The sequence below is a fragment of the Spermophilus citellus genome (assembly GCF_964194105.1).
Source record: "Spermophilus citellus genome assembly, chromosome: 18".
Lineage (NCBI taxonomy): Eukaryota > Metazoa > Chordata > Mammalia > Rodentia > Sciuridae > Spermophilus > Spermophilus citellus.
In genome coordinates this window covers 65,775,407-65,797,284 of record NC_138200.1, presented here as the reverse complement: position 1 = coordinate 65,797,284, position 21,878 = coordinate 65,775,407, and the positions used below count along the sequence as shown (strand labels likewise).

At 58.5% G+C, this 21,878-nt stretch overlaps 2 protein-coding genes across 3 annotated transcripts in view; one reads left to right on the top strand and one right to left on the bottom strand.

Moving 5' to 3' along the window:
* Positions 1 to 1,694: 1,694 nt before the first annotated feature.
* Positions 1,695 to 16,892, top strand: MEAK7 (MTOR associated protein, eak-7 homolog). 2 transcript variants are annotated; one of them, XM_081273812.1, is made up of 8 exons: positions 1,695 to 1,829; positions 5,758 to 5,934; positions 7,454 to 7,684; positions 8,055 to 8,199; positions 10,866 to 11,294; positions 14,103 to 14,221; positions 14,797 to 14,936; positions 15,360 to 16,892. In XM_081273812.1, the coding sequence occupies exons 2-8, from the start codon at positions 5,782 to 5,784 to the stop codon at positions 15,382 to 15,384; spliced, it is 1,242 nt and encodes a 413-aa protein (XP_081129938.1). In that variant the 5' UTR covers positions 1,695 to 1,829; positions 5,758 to 5,781; the 3' UTR covers positions 15,385 to 16,892. The 2 variants fall into 2 exon arrangements, with proteins under 2 accessions (XP_081129938.1, XP_081129937.1); XM_081273811.1 differs by having other exon boundaries at positions 14,757 to 14,936; positions 15,360 to 16,889.
* A 3,074-nt stretch (positions 16,893 to 19,966) lies between these two features.
* The window catches only part of ATP2C2 (ATPase secretory pathway Ca2+ transporting 2), a gene marked incomplete at both ends in the record, with an annotated part of 46,320 nt that continues 44,408 nt past the window's right edge, over positions 19,967 to 21,878 (bottom strand). The window contains 3 exons of the mRNA XM_081273571.1: positions 19,967 to 20,085; positions 21,084 to 21,225; positions 21,411 to 21,509. Coding sequence (XP_081129697.1) covers positions 19,967 to 20,085; positions 21,084 to 21,225; positions 21,411 to 21,509 — 360 coding nt within the window. The remainder of the gene's footprint in view (positions 20,086 to 21,083; positions 21,226 to 21,410; positions 21,510 to 21,878) is intronic.

The following is a 21,878-nucleotide window of genomic DNA, read 5'->3' as shown; positions in this document are numbered from 1 at the left end:
GCTGCCTCCGTGGATCTTACAGCTGTCCTAGCCCAAACTGCCTGGCACCCCTGGGTTGCTCCTGTGCTGTCAGGTGTGCTAACTGGAGCCACTCACCTGAAGAGGCCAAGAGTTTCCACATGACGGAGCTCAGGTCAAGTTCAGATGAGGCTGTGTGTGAAGGGCCAGCCTCAGGTCTCTGCAAAGTGGACCTCTCAGTTAAGATGCTGTGGTTCAGGATGTCCAGAAACTGCCTGCAAGGAGTCACTCTGGGCTAGAACCCTGGCGGCCACTCCAGTCACTGCTACCACCGTCTTCCAGGGAGAGCCGCTGGGTCATTTGGACCCACAGAATTTCAAACAGCAAACTTCTGCTGGTGGGTGACTTTAGAGAGCAGAGTCCTCCGTAGGAGCAGTGTTGTCATTCAAAGGGGTCATTATGGATAAGTCAGTCCTGCTCCTGCTTTCCCTAGCTTTTCCAGCTTGGTGAGTGGCCAGGAAGGTGTTCACAGTCTTCACTGACGTGGCCTTGCTGTCCAGAGGGCAGGTCAGGATCTGGGATTCAGTGTGAAGTGCTCCAGTGGCAGCAGCATGGGGAGGAGGTCCTTGGGAAGTGAGCAGACCAGGCCATATCTTAGAGGTAAAGCAGATTTACTAATCAAAATGGGGAGAGGAGGAGGAGGCACCCTCCAGGTCTCTTGCTGGGCCATGGGAGGTAAACAGGAGAAACAGTCTAGGGACTGCTAGGCTGACCGGGCTTGCCAGGCTGAGTGTGAGGTGCCTACAGTGGACCTATGGGGTCAGAGTCCAGGTGCGCAAACCTGCTGGACCTGTAGGTTAGTGCTTAACACGGGGGGGGGGGGGGAGGGGGCTATCTCAGGAGGATGCAGGGGGTGGAAAGAGGGGAAGAAGCAGGAGGAGCTGAAGCCAGATGGGACTGGGAGAAAATGGGAGCAAGGAATGAGCACTCCAGAAGTCCCGGAAAGAGCTGAGGAGGCAGGAATGCCCACAGGCGATGCTGCATGCCAGGGCTCAGTGCCCCTTGGAGTCAGTGACAGGGTCCTGGCCAAGACAGGCTTTCAGTAGGTTTAAGAAATGGGCAGAGGGGAAGAAATGGAGGCTATGTGTCAAAACATTTTGGAATGAAGGGGTGGTGAAGCTGAAGAAGGGCACACACAGGTCAGGGAGTATTTACCAAACTGTGCCACCAGCAGGAACTGGACAGATCCTGCCCTGCCCTCTGGACAGCGAGGCCACGTCAGTGAAGACTGTGAACACCTTCCTGGCTGCTCACCAAGCTGGGATGACAGATAAAACCAACTGAAAAGGTGGAAGAAGGCCTGGGGACGGCTCTAGGTCGGGAGGGAGCCTCCTTCAGGACCAGCAGGGTGGGGTGTCGAGGACAGGGGGCTCTGTCTTCGGAGGCTAGCAGAGCAAGGTCCTCAGCTGGGTCCCCTTTTGGGCCTCTCTCCTCCCGGGAATGTGCTCAGCCTCGCTCCCTCGCCCAGCTCCTCCGCTCCGCCCCGCCCAGGGCCTCTCCTCCCCAGCAGCCCTACGGGCCAGGCACTGCCTCTCCCTGCTAGCCAGTTCCCAGTGACCGCCCGCAGCCGCTCCTTCCTGCGGACCCGGTCCACGAGACCGGCCCCGCCCACACCGCGCCCCGCCCACACCGCGCCTCGCCATTGGCTGGCTTCGTCCCTGGGCTCCGCCTCCAGATTCTGCTTCCTGGATTGGGGCACTGGACCGCCTGTCGGCACCGTTGCCAGGGAACGCGGCCAGGGGAGACTCCCCGGAGCAAACCCCTGCGGCCGGACCCACCGGACCCACCGGAAGGCAGGCGGGGTCCTTCAGGTCGGTGAGCTGAGCGGGAGGCGCGGGCGGGCCCTGCTGGGGTGCGGATGCGTGCGGAGCGTGTCCCCAGTGGGCCTGAGCCCTGCCGCTCCCCGAGTGCCCGGGCCTGTCCAGGCCCCTGGAGTGTGCTCAGAGGGAGGGAGGGCCTCCGGTGTGGTCCTCTGAGCACGGAAGTACACTGGCCTTCTGCCATCTGTGCGATCAGATCAGAAGTTTCTAGAAGTGCCCTCCGCATGGTCAAGGCCAGCTGCCCGGGAGGGAGAGCCACGAGAGAGTGCTGGCATTGACACAGGAAGGAAGCGGAGCATCTGTGGAGGCAACACGAGTGGGGATATATGGAGGATGTGCGGGGATCTTCTTGGCCTGGAGCTGATAACTAAAATGATAGCTTAGGAGGGGAAAGCAAAGGGCCCCCAGGACACGGCCCTCTGAGCCCAGAGTGGAGGGAGGGAAGCCAGCCTTGGGCCAGGGGAACGCCTTGCTTGGGTTCAAGCTGCCCCTTGCAGAAGGGGTGCTGGACTCTGGGGCATAAACAGGACCTAAGGTGGGTGGGTTCTGATGGAGTGGTTAGAGTGTCCCCAGAAAGGGGACAGGGAGAGCCATGTTCATGGCTTTAAGGGTTGGAGGTTGGCTGGCCAGGGTGGAGCCTCCTCATGATGACAGGACTGGTCCTGAGAAGCTTGGAAAGGAGTCCACAGAGCGTCCTGGGACACCAGCAGGAAGTGTGCCCAGAAAAGGCCCTGTCGTCTATCTAGCGTGGTGTGGGGTCCAGCTGCAGTCCCTTAGGGCAGGACTGTTTCCCTTGTTCCCAGACCTAGAGCCAAGGAGCTGCCTCTGCTTGTCTCGGGCCCAGCTATTTCCGTCTTTGGCCTTCCCAGTTCCCTGGATTGCTTTATTCAATCCTTTGACCTTGTGTTAAATTATTCACTGATGGTTGTGAGAGCACGTCAAGCCAGGCTTCATTCAAGAGCCTGGCCATAGGTACAGGGACATGGCAGAGGGGGCAAGGTGGGGATCTTCTCGCATGGGCAAGTGGGAATTTACAGCCAAGGAACAGGTAGGGGTCAGTGGACAGAAAATGACCAGAGGCAACATCAGGAGGGAGGGGGATTCTGGCTAGCCTGACCTAACCAAGTTTTTGCAGAAGACAGGCCGGGGTGATGAGCTGTCACCCAGGGGTTGGTGGAGGATGAACCTGGTTTACTAACAGGGATAATGGGCTATGAGGATAGGGTCCTTGTGAAAGGTGGATTTTACATGGAGGAGCACAGATAGGAGGAGAGCCTGACTAAAATTTGGTCAAGCAAGCAATCTGTCACCTTGGGCTAGTGGACTTTCTTCCATTTTGATTAAGGGTTGAAAAGAGCTTAGTGACTTGTCCCCTAGTCCTAATATGGAGTGTTGTGATTTGAACTCAGATCTTTGCCTATGCTTAATGGCAGGGCCCGGAGTCCCATGCAGAGAGGGGCAGGGTGTGAACCAGTGTCCTAGGGGTGGGAGGGACCCATCCTGTTGGCCCCTGCTCACGTCCTTGAAGCCACAGCTTCTCACCTTCAGCCTGTGAGCTTGAGGGCTGTCCTGTACGCTGTAGAATGGTCAGCAGCCTCCTGGGCCTCCGCTCTCCAAATGCCAGCAGGACTGTCTTCTCCCAGTTATGACAACCCAAATGTCTCCCATCATTGTCACATGTCCCCTGGGAGAAGAAACCACCTCCAGTTGAAAGGCTGCTGGTACTGTGATCTCAACGAGCTTCTTTCTCTAAGAGGATTTGACATGGGTCAACATGGCAGGACGGTGGCTGTCCCAAATACCAAGGTGAACCTATGAAGGTCTGATGAGAAAGCTTCTCTGGGACTGAAGTTCGGGAGCTTGCATTTGGAAAGGGCATATCAGAAGCCTTCTTTTCCTCCCAGACATTGTTGGGAGGTTGGACATTGTTGGGAGATTTCTGTCCTGTCACGTTTGTGGTGAGAACATTCAAAATCCACTCTTCTGGATATTTTGAAACAAACAGTTGCTGCAATCATCCTGCTGTGGGGAGGCCACCTTTTGGGTCTGCAAGGATGCATCTGTTGGCCAACCTCCCTGTGCACACCCCTGACATTCAGTGGGTGTTTAAAAGTTGGTACGATGCTCCCTCTCCTGGTTGAGCCCTGGATGACAGTGTTATTTATTGGGGCTTGGGTTTGGACATTTGGCCTGCCCCCTGGCCCTTGGGGTCTACTTGGCATGGCTGTGCCCTGGGGCTGGGACTCCTCTGAAGCAGCCCCTTTGCCTCAAGAATGAACCAGCCTTGAGCCACTGGACACTGAGCCAGGCCAGAGGTTTTCCTTCTTGGCTCTTCTGCTGTTGTGAAACCTGAGCAGAAGCATTTAGATCAGATGGCATGTGAGTGGCACCGTACACTGGGCTGGGCGACCTGTCCCAGCCTGCCTTGGTAAGCCCCGCGGGTCCTGCTCTGGGGAGGCCCCCCACCAGACGTGCTCTTGCGGGTGTGTTAGCAGTGAAGCTGGTCAAGGCAGGCCCCCCGCGGACAGACGACCTTAGTCAAAAGAGGGCGATGGCAGGGACATGGAGGACTGGCGCTTTGCAGGGGACTGTGAAGTGGAGTGCCGTGTGGCAGTTCCTCCAAGTCAGGGTCACCTTAGGAGCCAGCAGCTCCAGGGCTCGGCATCCACCTTGGGACTGTGAGAGATGGCTGGAGCAGATGCGGGCTCACCGCGGCCCACTCACAGTGGCCAAGAGAACACCAGGGCCCGGCTGTCCCTGCATGAGCGAGGACCTGTTCACATGGCGAAGTGCCAGTTGGCCATAGGAAGGGGTAAAGGGCAGACACCAGTCGTGGCTGGGTGGCAGGACAGCAGGGCGCTGGATGAAAAGAGGGAGGCGGGGAAGGCCACGTGCTGGGACCCGCTGGGGGACCGTCCAGAATGGGAGCCACAGGGGCAGAGCTGTGGTTGCCTGGGCTGGGAAGTGACAGGAGCGAGGTGCCCCGGGGCTGATGGGCATCCCTTGGCACACACAGGTGGGGGCTGACGGCACCGTTGATGGCCTAAGTGCCCCTGGATCGTTCTCCTTAACATGGTTGGCATCGCGTTGTGGGGCTCTCACCTCAATAAAAGGAAAGACAGACCCCTGGGCACCCACCTTTGGCCGTCACATCTTGATGGGGACACTCGTCATGCTCCCTGCCGCTGGGATGGCCTCCTCCTGGCCCAGCCTCCTGGGAGGTTGCTTCCTGTGGCACAGACCCGGCTTACCAAGTTGCCCGTGCTGGTGAAGGGTTTGTCACCGTGGCGGTCTCACCAATGCAGTTCCCAGGAAGCCGGGACAGGGGATAAATGTCACAGACTTCACCTTTCAAGAGGTGTTTCCTCTCTGTGTTCTTTTTTAAAAAATATTTTTTTACTTTTAGATGAACACAGACCTTTATCTTATTCATTTATGTTTATGGGGTGCTGAGGATCCAACCCAGTGGCTCACATGTGCCAGGCGAGTGCTCTGCCACTGAGCCCAGCCCAGCCCCCTCTAACTGCTCTTTTTATGGACCCCCCTGGCACCTGGCTTCTTCTAGGCCTGTGACAATGAACCAGGCCCCCGGGTCACCTGCTTTTGGGTGTCAGTCTCTGTTTCTGCCCCTCTGACACCTCAGATGAAAGAGGCCTGCTGGCTGGGACCTGAAGGGCCCGGCCACACAAGGCACCGTCCCTGCCCTTGGCTTTGCTGACCCAGTGCATTATCACAGCGACCCTCCGGGCACGGCTGGTGCCAACTATCAATGTCTACTACATGGAAGCCCCATTCCGAGGTCTAGTGCATTTTAGCTGCATTTTCCAGGAGAATTGGCACTTACCGGCTGGACCCCAGAGTCGTCACTGCCTCGATGGTCACTTTGACCTTCCCCTAACTTGTCTCTGTCCTTCTGCAGAGAACCCGCTGGGTCCCAGGAGAGATGGGGAACAGCAGGAGCCGCGCGGAGCAGAGGTGTTACTCCCAGTTCCTTCCCGAGGAGCAGGCGGAGGTCGATGCGCTGTTTGACACTCTGTCGTTGGACAAGGACAGCTCTGAGGCCTCGCCCAGGTCCTTCTCACTGCAGGCGCTGAAGGCAAGGATGGCCGCTGGCGCCTCGTGCTGAGCTGGGCCCAGGGTCTGGGCCCTGGTCCTGGGGCGGGGGGAGCACTAAGGAGTGGGCCCTCTGAAAAGCTGAGGGCCGCGTGGTGTCCCTTGTGGCTCCTCTGCCCTGCCTTGCAGAGCTGCCATTGGTCACAACTGAAGGTCCCCTCGTCTTTTGTTGAAGTCACTCTAGTCGTATTTGTATGGAATAAAGGAACTAGGAGTAGATGGGAACTTCCACAGAGTTTGGGGGGTTTCTAGCCTGAGCTGATGTGGGGCATGGGGAGCAAGGGGGGCCACTGCCTCCTGCCCTGGAGCCGAGTCTCCTGGCCGCCCTCCCTGACACAGGGTGGCAGCTGGGGACAAGGCTGCTCCAGTGCCTTGGGCGCACCTGTGCCCCTTACAGTGCTCCTGACGCTGTACTGAAGACTCACGTTCCAGGGTCTCCTTCAGGGAGGTAAAACTGGCCATTTCTATAGGACCCTCAAGTGTTCAACCTGGGCAGGACGCTGACCAAAGACTGCATTAGTGCGTCTCCGCGGGAGCGGGGCAGCGTGGGTCTGATGGGGCATTGGGCCCACCCACATTTTGCAGACGAGGAGGCTGGCCAGGGAGGCTTTGGGGCTCTAGTTCATGGTGCAGCCCATGTGTGTGCCCGTGTGTCTCCTTCAGACCAGGAGCACCCAGTGGGCCTGGGCATACACGGCTGGAGCTGAGAGGACCAGGCAGGCCAGGACCTGACCGTAGTGGACGGCTGAGGTGGTGAGCCCTAAGAGCTGACCTTAGTGCCGTGTCCGGGGAGGGCCTAGAGCGCTCTGCGACAGAACTCTGGAAGTGGACAGAAACAGGAATCTCCTGAGAGCGCCCAGGAGAGCTGCAGCCACTGACGCTCTGGGGCTGGTGGGAGCCCCACACTCCGACCCTGCTCGGACCCTGTGACTCTGTTCATGACTTGTGCTCTTTTCTGCTTGTTTGCCGTCCCTGGTCAAATCACATTTGATGTTGAAGCCAAAAAGAAAAACAGTATTTGTATAATGACATCATTAAAGTGCCGATTGAGAAACCCAAAAGTCTAGTGGAAGTGACTAGAAATGCATCTTGAGCACAAGAGCTGGGCTAGTGCAGCGGACCCAGGCACTCGGAAACCCCTAGTGTGGAGGCCAGATGGCTCTGCACAGACGTGCCACGCAGGCGAATAAGCTCAGATGTGGCAGCACAAGGCTCTAACCAACATGATCTCCTAAGGGGTGACAAGCAGGAGGAGTGATGGGCAGAGGCAGGAAAGACGTGGCCAACCGGGGACACTGGACAGAACGGCAGGCAGGGTAGGAGCAGAGTGGAGGATCTGATGGCCAAGGCAGCCGCGCGCTGGGCCCTGTGAGGGTGGGCCCTGGGTGGGGGGGAGCTGGCTGCTGAGAACATCAGGGTCCCAGCCCCCAGCTTACTGCCCTGGGACACTACCAAGTTGACCTTGTGCCCCTCCAGCCCTTTCTCCCTCCTGTCCCCAGCAGAACCGCATTGGGGAGGCTCTTCCCCCAGAGATGGTCACCAGACTGTATGACGGTATGCAGAGAGTCCACCCGACTGGGAGGGCTCAGGGGCCCAGCAAGGGCGTCTCGCGGGAGCAGTTCACGGCGTCGCTGTCCCACCTGCTGAAAGGCAGCTCTGAGGAGAGGAGTCTCATGATTCTGAAGATGATTTCTGCCAAGGAAGGTCCCGTGAAAGCCAGAGAACTCCAGAAGGTAGAGGACGCAGGCCCCCCAAGTGGTCTTAGCCATGGGCTTGGAGCTAGGGTGGGGACTTGTCTGAGATTTCTGCTCCTGGGAGCCCTAGACCATGTACCCTGTGTCCAGGGTCTGAACTCCTGGACAAAGGCTGGGGCAGGACTTGTAGGTCAGCCATGTGTGTCACCAGAAGGATGAGGACCTATATGGGTTGGGGACTTCCTATCAGCCATGTGTGCCACTAGAAGGGTGAGGACTGTGTCAGTTGGTGACTGCCCCATATTGCGGTCCATCGTGCGGGGTGTTGGAGAGAACTGGCTGGCCCACAGTGGTGTGGTGGGGTCTGGGTCATGTGGACAGTTTTACAGGTGGAATTGTGGGCTTGCAGTTCACAGAGGATCTGGTTTGCTCTGTGGAGCATGTGCTGGCCCACAGGCAGGAGCTGAAGGGCTGGACCCGGAAGAAGGCCCCCGGAACCCCCACCAGGGTGCAGGCACTGGCTGCCCACCTGCTGTTTGAGATGAAGCTTCCAGGCAAGTGCCCGGCCATCCTCAGCGACGCTGGCCTTGGTGGTAGACTGGGGGTCTCCAGGGCTGTGGCCTTGCAGCGAGTCTATCCAAGCGGGGGGTGGGAGTAGGGGTGGCTGAGCCCTTGGGTGTGTTCTGAGTGTCATGGGATTTCTGTATAATTCTAGCGATGGCCCCACCTCTGTTGCTGATGTGAACAATGTTTCTCTATTTTTTTGTGGATCTCCTCAAATAACCAGATTTTGATTCTATTGATTTTTTTTAAAACTCCTGTTTTTCTACTATTCCATGTATTTTGCCCTAGTCTTTTGTTCCCCTCCTTCTGTTTGCATTAGGTTTAGTTCGTATTCTTTTCCTGATTTCTTAAGATACAGGTGGAGATGATTGATTTGAGATCTCTCTTCACTGTAGGCAGCGTCAGCGTAGGCAGCTATGAATTTCCCTCTAAACGCTGCTTTAGCTGCACCCATGAGTTTTAGGTTTTGTTTTCATTCATCTTAGTGTTTTCTAATGTCCCTTATGATTTCTTCTTTGGCCTATTGGCTATTTAGAAGTGTTATTCAATTTTTACATGCTGTGAATTCCTCAAATTGCCTTTGGCTACTGATTTTTAATTTTATTTCTTCATGGTTGGAGAACATATATTGTATGATTTACTGGGGCATCTTTTCTGGCCTAGAATATGGTCTACTTGGGGTATTGTCCATCAAATGCCGCAGTCTTGGCTGGGCACAAGATCACGAGCCACTCACAGCTTTGTAGATTCAAATAGCAATTCTTTATTCCCGAACTCACACCGGCCTCTACACACATGTTCTGGGGAAATCCCAGTTCTGCCGCCGACCAATTCACCTACTCCACGAGGCTTTCTTTTCCAATACTTTCTGAATCTCACGAGAACTCAACGGGAACTCAAGGATCAGACGTGCCTGAGGCAGCAGGATACGCCCTATCCCCCACCCCGCAGGGTATACCTTAAACCTGGAACTTCCCTAAACCCAAGGACGGGATACTCCCTAAAACCTGATCAGCTCTAAACCCGGATCCGCCCTGGTCCTTGAGCAAGGTCACCTTACTAAAGCATACATGCAATGTCCCAGTGAATGTCCTCTAAGCAACATGGGGTACGCTGGCAAGGAAATTTCGATGCCTCATTCCTACTTGGCAATGGCCCTCAGCAATCATACACTTGAGAAGCATGTATTCTGCTATCGTTGGGTGAGAAACAGTATATATTTAGATTTACTTGGGATTTGAGATTTTAAAAAACTTCATGGTGAAGTCTCTCTGCAAAGTAGAGTTACTTTATAAATATGTTACTCTTTTATTATAAAGCCAGGTTTTAAAATACAATTTAAAAATAAGTCATTTTTCAAATATTTAGGAAAGTATTTGGAATGTGGAAAGATATACATATCAGTATCTTGTGGGTGAATTATTTGTTTTATTTTAAAGAGAGAGAGAGAATTTTTTAATATTTATTTTTTAGTTTTCGTGGACACAACATGTGGTGCTGAGGATCGAACCCAGCACCCCACGCATGCCAGGTGAACACATTACCGCTTGAGCCACATCCCCAGCCCAATTATTTGTTATTTCAAAGTCAGTAGTTTTAAAAAGAAGAATCATAAAAAGATAAAACTTAAGTTAACTTGTCTTTTAACTAGAAAAAGTTAAATCAAACAATTAAAATTATCCTTAAGATTTCAGGTAATGAACAGGTAGTGAGAAATGTATTTGAAAACTAGTTCGATTAGAACTGATAGGAATTTGAAGCCTCATACAAGTTGGGAAGAGGATGATTAAGTAGTTGGGTTTCTACATTTCCTGGAATTTCTATATAATTCTAGTAAAATGGGCAGGAGTTAGAGGAAAACCATTATTTGAGTTTAGACCCCAGGTTTCCCTGGGTTGGGAGGGATGACGGCTGTGAACGGAGGCTCACACGCACTAGTGAGTTTAAAAACGGAAGCTCCCTGGACCTGGCGGTGACCACACAGGGGTGTCTGGAATCGCGTCCATTGTGCCCACAGGGAAACCGAGGCTGCTTCAGGCCCAGGTGTTTCCGGTGACATCACCGTGTCACCTCACTCTGTAGGTGAGAGAGGGACAACAGCATTAGCTTTTCCCAGATCAACTAGAGGGTCCCCGTGAGTGACCAGCCACCCCACCCTGGACAGTTGACCCTTGGGGCTGAAGCCCTCACAGGTCCCAGCTGCTGAGGCACAGGGGACACGGCCTCCTTGTAAGGGCCTGGATGTGAGGCGGGTGGCTGAGGTGCAGCTCGGTGGGCAGCTCAGTGGGGAAGGAGAAGACAGGGGTCTCGAACTCAAATTGTTGAGACCAGCACTGGAGAAATAAAGCAGGCCCCACGTGGAATTCCAAAACTTTATAGCAGCCACAGTTAAATAGTGGGAAGAACAAGGGAAGGTGATCTTAATACACCCTGAGGGGATTTCGACTGTAATCAATGTAAACAAGAAGCTGTGAGCTATTTTCCGGTCTTTTCCATACCAGGGTTTGAAGTTGGGAGCCTGGTGCTGGGGCTCATCTCTAGTCAGCCGAGCCGCCTCCCGTGTCCAGGGTCACACTCGGTCCCCAGCTCCTGTTTCTGTGTGGCTCAGTCGCTGGAAGGTGCCGTGCTGGCCCAGTGACACCATTTCCCCTCCTAGATGGCAGCAGGCCGCTGGGGCCTCACTGGCTGGACCATGCCTGTGACCGAGCCACGGTCGAGGACTGGGTGTTCAGGGTCCCCCACGTGGCCACGTTCCTGAGAGTGGTCATCCACCAAGGCTTCCTGGTCCTGCGTTCGTCCCTCGATCTGGCCACGCTGGTGCCCGAGCGCCAGGTGGGCCCCGGGCGGGAGTTTGAGAGCGTCCTGGACGTCCTGGCGGTCATCTACCTCAACTCCCACCTGGCGCAGGAGCAGCGGCACCACTGGCGCCTGCTCTTCTCCTCCCAGCTCCATGGGCAGAGCTTCTCGCAGCTGTGCGGGCACATCACGCACCGGGGGCCCTGCCTCATTCTCCTCGAGGACCAGGATGGACACGTGTTCGGTGGCTTTGCCTCCTGCCCCTGGGAGGTCAAGCCTCAGTTCCAAGGTGAGCCTGGGCGACCGCGCTCCCCGGGGCAGCCCAGCTGTGGGGGCGCCCTCCCGCTGCTGCTGCCCTGGAGGCTGTGGGCAGTGGGGAGCAGGGGTGCTGCTCCTGGCCTCTCCGGGTGTCCTGGACACGAGGGGCCTGACAAGCCAGGACACCTTTCTGGTGCGCAGACCTTCTCCGGTCCTGGCCACGGGGTAAAGTAAGCAGGGGCAGCCCCGGGCCAGCTTCCAGGAGAGGACACAGAGGCCCAGTGTCACCCACCCCACCAGGTCTAGAGGTCGTGGGAGAGGTCGGGCTGCGTTTGTCTGGGAGGGACCCACAGATGACTCTTCTTTCAGAGGGATGTTTTTACTGCCTGGACCGACTGGCCGCCCTCCTGTCCCCTCCTCCCTTCTGTGGGCGCTGCCTCCTGGTCTTGTGACTTGGTGGAGGTTGGAAGCTGCTCGCCCAGTGCCAGAGGCCGGGGCAGACCTTCCCCTTTCCCTGGAGAACCTGCTGAGAGCATCCCAGGGAGCTTCGTCAGAGGCCACGGCCGTGTCCCTGGGATTGGGGAGGGGGAGAACCAGCAGGTGAAGGGCCGGTGCTCTGTCCCCCGGATCTGGTTGTTTTAGAACCTGATCATCTCTGAGTGCTAGTCCTGACGCTGGTGGGCACTCTCCCCACATGGTGTTCACTCACGCGGCTGCCCTTGCACGTGGACTTTTCTGGAAACCACAGCCTCCCTACCTCAACATCTGGGGTGGGGTGTCCTCCCCACCGGTGACTGTGGCTCGGGGAGCCCAGCTGGGCTGCCTTGCTGTGGCTCAGGCTCTGCTTTAGGACATGAACAGGCCAAGAGTCGGGACCACAGATGACCACAGAGCCACGAGGACACTTCAGGTCCACTGCTGGGCCTCAGTGGTCCGTACACGCTGACTTTGTCCCCCTGGTTCAGTGGGGCGTGAAGAGCCTCGTGCCCTTCAGGGTGGTACAAGGGGGAAACACGGGAAGTTACGCAGACCAGGCATCACGTCAACGGCGTTCTGCCCTGGAACGCGGGACGAAGCTCCAGCCCAGGGCAGCCTAGGCCTGTGGTGGCCCGGCCCTGGGCTTTGGTCCCCTTCAGGGTAGTGTCCACCTGTGCACCTCCAGCTCTGAGAGGGGAGCGGCCGAATGACGCTTCTCTTTGGGTCGTTCTGAGGTGTTCTTGGAAAGACTCCTGGCTTGGCTGACGGGCCTGGTCCCCGCTCTGGTCCTCGGGGAGGTGCTTGGGTCTCTGCGCCTCAGTTCCCAGAAGCCCGTGATGGTCATGTCCTGACCGCGTTCATAGCTTGGCCGGGTGCTCGATGGTGAGAACCACAAAGGAGCCCTCCTGTGGGGTCCACTCCAGCAGGTAGAGCGACCCTGGGGTCTTCCCCATGAGCTGGAGCCACTGTTTCCACGTGGCTTCCCCTGTCAGCAGCCCCAGCTGGACCGGGGGGGGGGGACCCTGCAGCCGTGACCCACGCCATGGCCCAGGCACCTCTCCTAGCAGGGCCCAGTAAGTGTCAGTTGAATGACAGCTTCAGGACCACAAAGCAAAGTGACACTCCTCTAAAGCCCGGCGCCCAGGAGGGGAGGCAGGAGCGGGGTGTTGGGGGGGGGGACCAGGCAGCTCCCAGTGCCCCAGGCCCTCTGCCTCCCGGCTCCGAGGACAGGCGCCCACCAGGCCTCTGTGTGGTCCCAGGTGCCGATTCAGACTTTCCTTCCCCACCTGGACACCCACAGGTGCTCAGGGGGACTGACTGGCCCCTGCTGTGCCCCAGGCTCATCCCTGTGTGGGGTCCTTCCTCCATGAGTGGCTGTGGCCCCGCCACCTCTGTCCAGCACGTCCTTCCCACCCTTGCAGGCTGTTGAGGCGCTGCCTGAGGGCTGCCCTGACCCTGGCCACGGAGGCCCCCACTGTCTGAGTGGCGGTCAGGGCATTATTTGCTGGCACTCTGCCTGCTCAAGAATGTCCTCCTCCCATGGTCCCCTGGGCCTTGGATGCCCCCTTATGTCGTCCATGTGCTTCCTGTGACCCCTTCCCGCCTCGTGGCACCCCCCATCCAAGCTGCCGAGCGCTTGTCCCCCCAGGCCTGGGCGGTGGCTCTCACAGTCGCAGGCATTTCAGCGACCAGGGTCCAGGTGCAGTCTCTGGGCCCAGCAGGCAGCTCTGGGGTGGTCCCTTGACAGAGCTTCCTGTGGGCAAGGCAGGCCCTCCTCCCACCCCAGTGCTGAGTGCTGGTGGGGCAGGGGTCACTTCCAAGGTTTTGACCAGTGCTTCTTATTAATCTGGGGATTGAACCCAGGGTGCTTAGCCACTGAGCCCCATCCCCAGCCCTTTTTTACGTTTTATTTAGAGACAGGGTCTCACTGAGTTGCTTAGGGTCTTGCTAAATTGATGACGCTGGGTCCCAATTTGCGATCCTCCTGCCTCAGCCTCCCAAGCCCTGGGATTACAGGCTGTGCCACCATGTCCGGCCAGTGCTTCTTTAAATGGCCTGTGTGCTTACACCTGTGCCGCCTCTTGCTGTCCTTCCCCTCCCCGAGGTCCTGCGCTGTGAGGGGCTCTGTCTGCAGCTTTCTTCTCTCCAGGATGGGGGTCTTTTAGGTGGGGACGGCCCCACGTCTTCACGCACACACTCCAGCAGTCTCCGCAGCATCCTAGGGGCCACCTGCCTCTGCTCCTGAGTTCCGAGGAGGCGGGTTCCTCCCAACTCTGCACTTCCTGAGCAGGAGCCGTATGTCTGCTGCTCTTGGTGCCCAGTGCACACAGTGACCTGGTGTCCATTGCTCTGTGGCTTCCAGGGGACGAGAGGTGCTTCCTGTTCTCCGTCTCCCCCAGCATGGCCGTGTACCGGCACACGGGCTACAACGACCACTTCATGTACCTGAACTGTGGGCAGCAGACCATCCCGAATGGACTGGTGAGAGCTGCAGTGCATGGGGTGGGGGGTGGGTTGGGGGTGGGTTGGGTCCCTCCTGACGCTCAGTGTCACCTCTGCACGCACATCCGTGGCTTTTGTTCTCACATGCACTGTGTCTGTCTGTCCTGTCTCGGGGCTGGGAGCAGACACTCGGGCCAGGGTCTCCCTCAGGAAGGCTGTGGCCTCTGCTGGGCTTTCAGTGGTGGGTGCAAAGGGTGAATGTGGCCTTTTCTCCTGGCTCCTGTGGTGGCCCACGTGGGTGGCAGACCCGTCACGAGGCATCCTGCCCTCCTGCCTCACAGCTGGCACATAGCCAGGCTGGCCGGTGGCTCATGAAACAGCATGTGGGTCCACACTGGGGTGGCCACGGTTCCTGGCTGTCCTTGCTTCAGTGTGGCAGCTGCAGGAAGAAGCAGAGGCTGTCGGCCAGGGGTGGGCCCAGTCTGGGAGAAAGAGGGGCTGGCCTCCCGCTGCACGCTGGGCCGTTCCTAGAGGGGGACCCTGAGTCGCTGACACCCTGGGGCTTCCTCTGCAGGGCATGGGAGGACAGCACGATTACTTCGGGCTTTGGGTAGATGCTGACTTCGGGAAGGGACACAGCAAGGCCAAGCCCACGTGCACCACGTACAACAGCCCGCAGCTGTCCTCCCAGGAGAACTTCTGCTTTGACAAGATGGAGGTGTGGGCGGTGGGAGACCCCCCAGAGTCGCAGCTGGTGAGTGGAGGGTCTTGAAGGTGGGGCTCCTCTGTTCCTCCACACGGGGGTGGCTGGTCCTGCTTGGTTTCTGGGGACGCTGCAGGCGCACGGCACAGTTGGTTTTGGGCCCTGTCCTGGAAAGCAGGGCCCTGCCCGAGGTGTGTCCCTTTGTCCTCCCTGCCCATCTGTGAGATCAGAAGGCCTGGGCTCCTTGTGGTTGCCTGGCTCTGCCTGGTTGGGCCCTCTGCACCCACGCAGCCCCTCATCACTCTGGAGAGTGGAGCACCCTGGGCGGGGCCTCAGGGCTTCCTGCAGCAATGGCGGAGCGTGGGTCCCTCTCTGTAGAGCCGACCCAGGGCCGGAAACCACAGCTCGGTTCCAGTTCTTGGGAGCTGCTCGCCTCTCTGCACATCATGAATACCCTCTCCCCTTCTCCCCAAGGTCCAGGGCAAAAAGAGCATCCTAGATGTTGATCCTGAGGCCAGGGCCCTACTGGAGATCACTGGGCAGACTTGCCACAGTGAAGGGCTCCGTGAGGCCCCTGAGGAGGACACCTAGGCGGCGGGGCTTCCAGAGCCTGGACACGGACATCCCTGGTGCAGCGCCTACGGCCCTCCCCGGGGTGTGTGTGAGCGTCGGACCTCCCCTCTCCTGCCGGGCAACTCCATGGAGCCCTGGACAGGCTTGACCAGAACACGCCGTGCCAAGAAGGTCCCTCTGCTGCCATAGATAGGATTTCTAGGAGATGACCTCCCGACCTAAGTGTCAAATTAGCAACTCAGTCTTAAACTTTGCTCATTTCTCATCAATGATATCCAAAGACACAGACATCTGGAACTCGGCTGGAATTCGCGGTTCTTGGGGATGTCTTGTCCTGCAGGAAGGAGTTCCCCCACTGGGGCCGCTGGGCCTCTGCTCAGGCCATCCCAGTTAGTGCCTTGATGGTCCATTTTGACTGGTAACAGATGGACGTTTGGGCGAGAATCTCGGTGCTTTGTGGGGACAGTGTCCTCGGGCAGGAGCGTGTTTGTGTATCGAGGCCCAGCCGGCCGGGGGTGGGTGGGGTGCTGGAGAGGGGAGAGGGGGGCGCTGCAGCGCTGTGGTCCCGCTGTGTGCGTGTCAGGGTCTGCGTCTGCCTTTCTTGGCTCTTTTACACGGACCTGAATCGTGAGCAGATGGGGGCTCACGGGGCGAAGTAGCAGCTCTGTTGCCAACTCAAATGTGGGGGACGCCTGGGGGTCCTGAGCCTGGAGCTTGCTTGATAGCTGCAAGCAGCCCACCCCGAAAGTCAGTGGTGAGTGACATCCAGGGCTGCTGGGGGCCGAGCCGCTAGCCATCATCACAGCCCTCGGAGTCACTCCTGGCCTGGGGGTTCTCCCGGGGAACGGGGGGAGATGCAGACTCGCCCTGAACCCCAGGGATTCCCAGATGCCGAGGGCTACCTGGGTGGGCTGCGCCTCCACGCACACCCGCCGCCTCTCCTCTGACGTCTGGGGAGTGGGTGCTGCTGGCGACCCTCCGTCTGCCAGGAGCCGTGAGCTCCGAGTCAGACTGTCCCTTTGTTTTGGGCAGAGCTGCTGCACTGCGGCCCTTGTCCCACACTTGCCTGGATTAGAAGCCATACTGACTCAGCAGCCTCGTTTTGGGGATTCTTGGTTCCCCCAGAGGCCGGGCAGGTCTTCTGCCGAGCCCCACCCCGACCAGGCAGGGCCTCGTGGGTCCCCTCACAAAGCCGCTCGGTGCACAGAGGGTGCAGCGGGCCCAGGGACTTGCTCACTGTCGGTCCTCTTCCCAGGAAGCCAGCTCTCAGGGCTTGTGGGGCATTACGTGGTCTTCCGGGTGGGACAGCAGGTGCCCTCCCTACTATGGGTCCCAAGAGCTAGGTCCTCAGTGGTCCCTCACTTTGGACTTTTTTAAAAAAGTGCGATTAAATACCTCCCAGGTCACACAGACGTGCCTTGATTTCCTTTGTCCTTGGTGTCAGGGGGCTGCCACCCGTGCACCCGCTGGCTGCTTGACCTTGTGTTCTTCCTCCCCAGGTGACAGGTGGGGATACAGCCACTCCCCAGGCAGCACCCCTACACCAACAAGGGGGGCACTGGGAGTGTGGGGGTGCAGCAGCCTCTGGGGTGGTGGGGGACAGCCTCTCTGGGTGGCAGGGAACAGCCTCTCGGGGTGGCGGGGGGCAGCCTCCCGGGATGGTGCAGGGCAGCCTCTTTGCGCCCACACACCTTTGTCCCCATCTTCTCAGCACACCAAGAGGTTGGGGTGTCAGCGGGGTGACAGGCCTAATCACACCTGGGTCTGAGAAACTCGTGATCTTGTTTTAACAGATGAGGAATGTTAGGGTTTGAGGTGTCCCCTAAAGCTCCTGTGGGACAGTGTGGGAAGGCTTAGAGGTGAGTGAGAGGTGGTGAGACTGTACCCCTCAGAGGGTCAGTCTGTTTGAGGGACTCATGGTTTGAGGATGAGTAGGTGGTAACCGGAGGCAGTGGGGCCTGGCGGGAGGGAGCAGGTCACGGGGCGTGCGCCTGGGGACTGCAGTACCCCTGTGCTGCGTGCTCTCTGCCTGCCGGCTGCCCCTCCACCATGGCCTTCTGCGTGATGCCGGGCCTCATCTCGAGCCCAGAGGGATGGAGTCGGCCGACCACAGACTGAACCTCTAAAACCATGAGCAGAGTACGTTCTCCTGGACGAGGTCCTTGTCAGGTCTTTAGGTCACAGATATGAAAGGCCAGCACAAATCCGAACAAGAACTCGGTTGGTAAAGGCTAGAGGTCTCCCTGCACCTGAGGACCAAGCACAGCCCAGAAAGTGCTAGAAGGAAGAGGTAAAGCAATTTTTTCTTATGAAAAAGCCGCATGCGTACAAAGTTATATGTGCACATGGAGGGACGCGTCTCAGCAGTGAGCCCTCTGGCCCAGCAGACCCCTGGATGGTCCTCCCAGGGGGGACGCATCTCGGCAGTGAGCCCTCTGGCCCAGCAGACCCCCAATGGTCCTCCCAGGGGAGCCACACCTGAGCAGAACTCACCCACTGACCGACCCTCATCCTCATGTCTCTGACAGCCCTGCTCCGTGTCCCCACCTTCTCCACCTGTTGTCCCTGGTCACTCTGTCCCTGCAGCACATAGTGTTTTGCTAGGGCCGAAGGCGCAGTGAGGGCCTGTTGTGCGTCTTGGTGGGGCCGGGCCGAGGTGAGCCGCAGGAGCTGCAGAGTGGGTCAGAGGCGTATCCTTTCCATTATTTAGATGTTGACGTCGATCACCCTCCTGAACTCCCTTTAGACCTAATGTGCAGGGGGACTGTTTGTCACCTCCGCAGCGACGCCGTGGTGAGAGCTCGCTCGTCCCTCTGCTTCTGAAATCTCTCCTGGGCCTGCAGCGGCCCACCCTTCAGGAGCTGTGCTTCGGGAGGCAGGTCTTTCCTTGGTGACTTCAAGGTGCTTCAGTGGACAAAGCCAAGCGCCCCTGCCCTGCACGGCCCGCGTCCTCCATCTGTCCACCCTGTGGCCTTGGGCAGCATCTCTGAGGCATTCTGGGGTGACTCGTCCTTCTGCTCCATGTCGCTGTGTCAAGTCCTAGAATGGGCCTCGTCTCACCCCAGCACCAAGCCCAGCAGGCTTTATAGGAAGTGGTACAACTTGTCCCCGCTGACTTGAACGGACACGGGCTCATCGCCTGCATTTCTGAGTTGAGGTCTCTTTCATCTTGGTAGCTGGAGTCTCATGATAAGGAGATAAGGCAGAGCCATTCCCCTCCAGCCGTCTTCTGGAACCTTCTGGTGTGTTTGCTTCTTATTTTTCCCTGCACTTTGGTGGCACCGTGACCACTTCTGAAGGCTGGTGGTGGTGTTCTTGAGGTAGCTGCCCCTGTTAATGGACGTTTCAGGCTGACCTGGCTAACTGAACTCTGGTGTCCAACAGCAGGAACCCGGGGCCTGCTAGGTGAATCTCTGTGGTCATTTCTGGAGCTGTGAATGGACATTTCTCCTAACAGGTGCCGTTTGAACACAGGAAAGCTCTTTTATACACAGCTTCATCCTAGTGACGTCACGGAGCTCTTCTGTCCAGTGACTGTCACTCGAGTCCTGGAGGTGTCTCCAGTGTGGGGTTCTGTTCCCGGGCTGATCGGTATGCCTGGGGGACCTGAGACGTACCTTGCTAGTGAGTCCCCAGCTGCTGTTCTTGACAGTCTATGGAGTCTCCTGGAGTCTGACACCGTCACACAGCATGCCTAGAACTAGGGACACTTGCCCACTCTCCCGGGGCCGAGCCCTGTCCTTGCCTCCCTGTACAGAAGAACCTCTAGGGCATTAAGGACAGTGACACCTCCTCATTCTGACCTCAGCTCGGTGCTGGCGTCCGCGGAGCTGTCTCCTGTGGCCTTTCCCAGGACGGAAGCCCCCGTGTGCCTGGGTCTGGAGAGCTGGTCAGCAGAGGCTGAATCTATAAAAAGCTTTTGGTTTTAGCATCTGAGGTTTTCTTCCTTAGAATTATTAACAAGGAATGTGAAACTAAGGGGTTCACAGAGGTGACCCGTCCACAGCGTTGTTAGCCTGGTCCGGCCGCGTCCAGCGCTGCAGGTGAGCGAGGTGCTCTGGGCGCCTTTAATCAGACTTATGTAAATCATGCTTCAGCCTTTTGCTTTGGTGCTGGAATTGAGACCAAAATAATTCAGGCTCATCCTTGCACTTCATAAAAGTACCCCAAGCCGTCAGCTGCAGCCTCAGAGGACGGGCAGTGTGGTCACCCTTGGCCGCCTCTGGAAGGGCCCCGAGTGTCACCAGTTGGGCTGCGGGGCCTCAAGCTGTGCATGAACAGGCAGAGACACAGTTGATAAAAACCAGGTGATTTAATAAATAAATGCGGCCCCTCCCGGGCGTCCCAGAGCCGCAGTGGGAGGACGGCAGAAGCAGCCTCCAGGTCTCCCCAGAGGACAGTCCACGCCTGCAGCTACGCCGCCCTGGAAGCCTCCCTCTGAAGTCCATGCTGTGCCAGGGCCACGGCTCCGAACACAGATGGTGCAGGGACGCCCCTCCGGTGGCGGCTCACACGTCCTCTGGGTGCGCCCCGGCTTTCCTGGCTGGGGAGCAGCACCTCTCGCAGAGCTTGGCGAGCTCCGACAGAAGGAAGACGGACGAGGCTAGGCCCGTCAGGAACAGCAGGTCTGCAGGGAGGCGGCGGAGGGGTCAGGGCCGCGCCGAGATCACCTCCCACCCGAGCAGGTCCCTGGTCCCCGTCTAAGGCGAGGCACGGCTCCCTGTGGAATTTGGCGGGCAGACCCTCTTCCCACCGGGGGAGGCCTTTGCTAGAAACCGCGTCTGGGGCTCCTTCTCTTCTGCCTGTCCCCTGCCCTGCACAGTGCCCGTGGTGACCCCCATGGATGCTGGGTTGAGGACAGGCACCATCCTCCCCTGCCGAGGCCTTAAGCGCAGCCCCTGTGCAGCCTCAGACCTCACCGATCACCGCAGGTCCCTCCTGAGCAGGGACAAGCCACAGGCCGCCCTGTGCTCAGCCCTGGGGACCAACCCTCTGCTCCTCAGGGGGACGGGCCAGGGCAAGACTGAACCAGGAGGGAGAGGGGCGAGCCCTCTGGACACTGCTGCCCTTCAGGTGACCCCCGCACAACCCTTCCTTGCTGGGGTTAGGGACTGTTCCCTCCCCTGCCAGCCTGGCTGGGGACATGGGAGTCCTGGGTCCCATACCAGGTGTCTCGGGACTCCATGTCATTAAATCAGGTCTGTTTTAGCAAGAACTGTAGGGTGGCCCAGCTTCTGGTCTCTAGAAATGTCAAAGTCACAAAAGGCGTGGGGTCCAGGCCACGCTCCCCAGCTGAGGGGACATCAAGGGCTGAGCTTACAGTCCTGCCCGCTGTAGCCGGGGGCCTCATGTGGCTGGTCCTCCTGCCCTAAGGACCGGATGTGGACCCCCTCCCAGGCCCTACTCCTGGCGAAGGGGCCTCTTCCTGAGCCTCCTGTGTCCTCTGCGTCCCCTTCATGCCTCCCTCCTGCCCAGGTCCAAGGCAGAGCAGCTGCCCGCCTGCCGCGGTGTGTGGGGCTTCGGCATCTCGGGGCGCACCACCCACAAGCCCTTGGGCCCTTGCCTGGCAGGGGCGGGGGAGCACCTCTAGCCTGTTAGTGACCTCTCCTCAAGCCCCGCACTCACCCAGCGCTCCCAGGTTCTCCGTCTGGAAGACCCTCTGCAGGGGCGGGACGTAGATCACGGCCAGCTGCCCCAGGAGGGACCCAAGGACCGAGTAGAGGAACATGCGGTTCCTGAGGAAGCCGATCTCGAGGATCAGCTTGGTCTGCGGGGAGGAGGCTGCGCGTGAAACCTCACCGTAGGGCAGCGCTGCCCAGCGCCACCTGCTCTGAGCCACCCGAGGCCTGGACAGACCGGGGCTCAGAGGTGACCCCGCAGGGAGGAGGCTGGCGGCAGCTCTGCTGAGCCCTTTGCCTCTCAGGAGGACGCAGGGCGTAGCCACTGTCATACCTGGGAGCGGCAGGTCAGGGCGTTGAAGAGGTCGAAAAACACGAAGCACGTGAAGGTCATGGTGGTGGTGCGCGGGCTGTTGGCCCCGTCGTCCGGGATCTGGAACACGCACAGGCAGGGCCGGTGGGGCCGCGGGTCCTCAGGTGCACCATCCTCACCCGGGAGCCCAGGACAGAGCCTGTGCCACAGACCAGGCCCTGGCCAGCCACCGCCTCCGGCCCCGAGCTCCACGGCGGGAGCTGCAGATGCGTCTCCTGACCACAGCTGAGTGCGGCCACTGAGGACCTGGCTCTGGGTGTGCCGTGAGCCCTCTAGGGGGCAGTGCTGCCTGTGGAGGGTGGCCCACCTGCAGGGTGGCCATTCCAGGAGGTAGACAAGCTAGCTACCCGCGAAAAGCTGTCGCCTCCAAGGAAGGAGGACAGCTGGTCGCAGAGGAAACCACGGCCTTTGAGGCCCCCAGGGTGGACG

Coding starts and splice junctions, on each gene's coding strand:
- MEAK7 (XM_081273811.1), top strand. CDS start 5,782: ATGGGGAACAGCAGGAGCCGCGCGGAGCAGAGGTGTTACTCCCAGTTC. Junction 5,935..7,453: donor TCTCACTGCAGGCGCTGAAG/GCAAGGATGGCC, acceptor TGTCCCCAGCAG/AACCGCATTGGGGAGGCTCT. Junction 11,295..14,102: donor GGTCAAGCCTCAGTTCCAAG/GTGAGCCTGGGC, acceptor TGTGGCTTCCAG/GGGACGAGAGGTGCTTCCTG.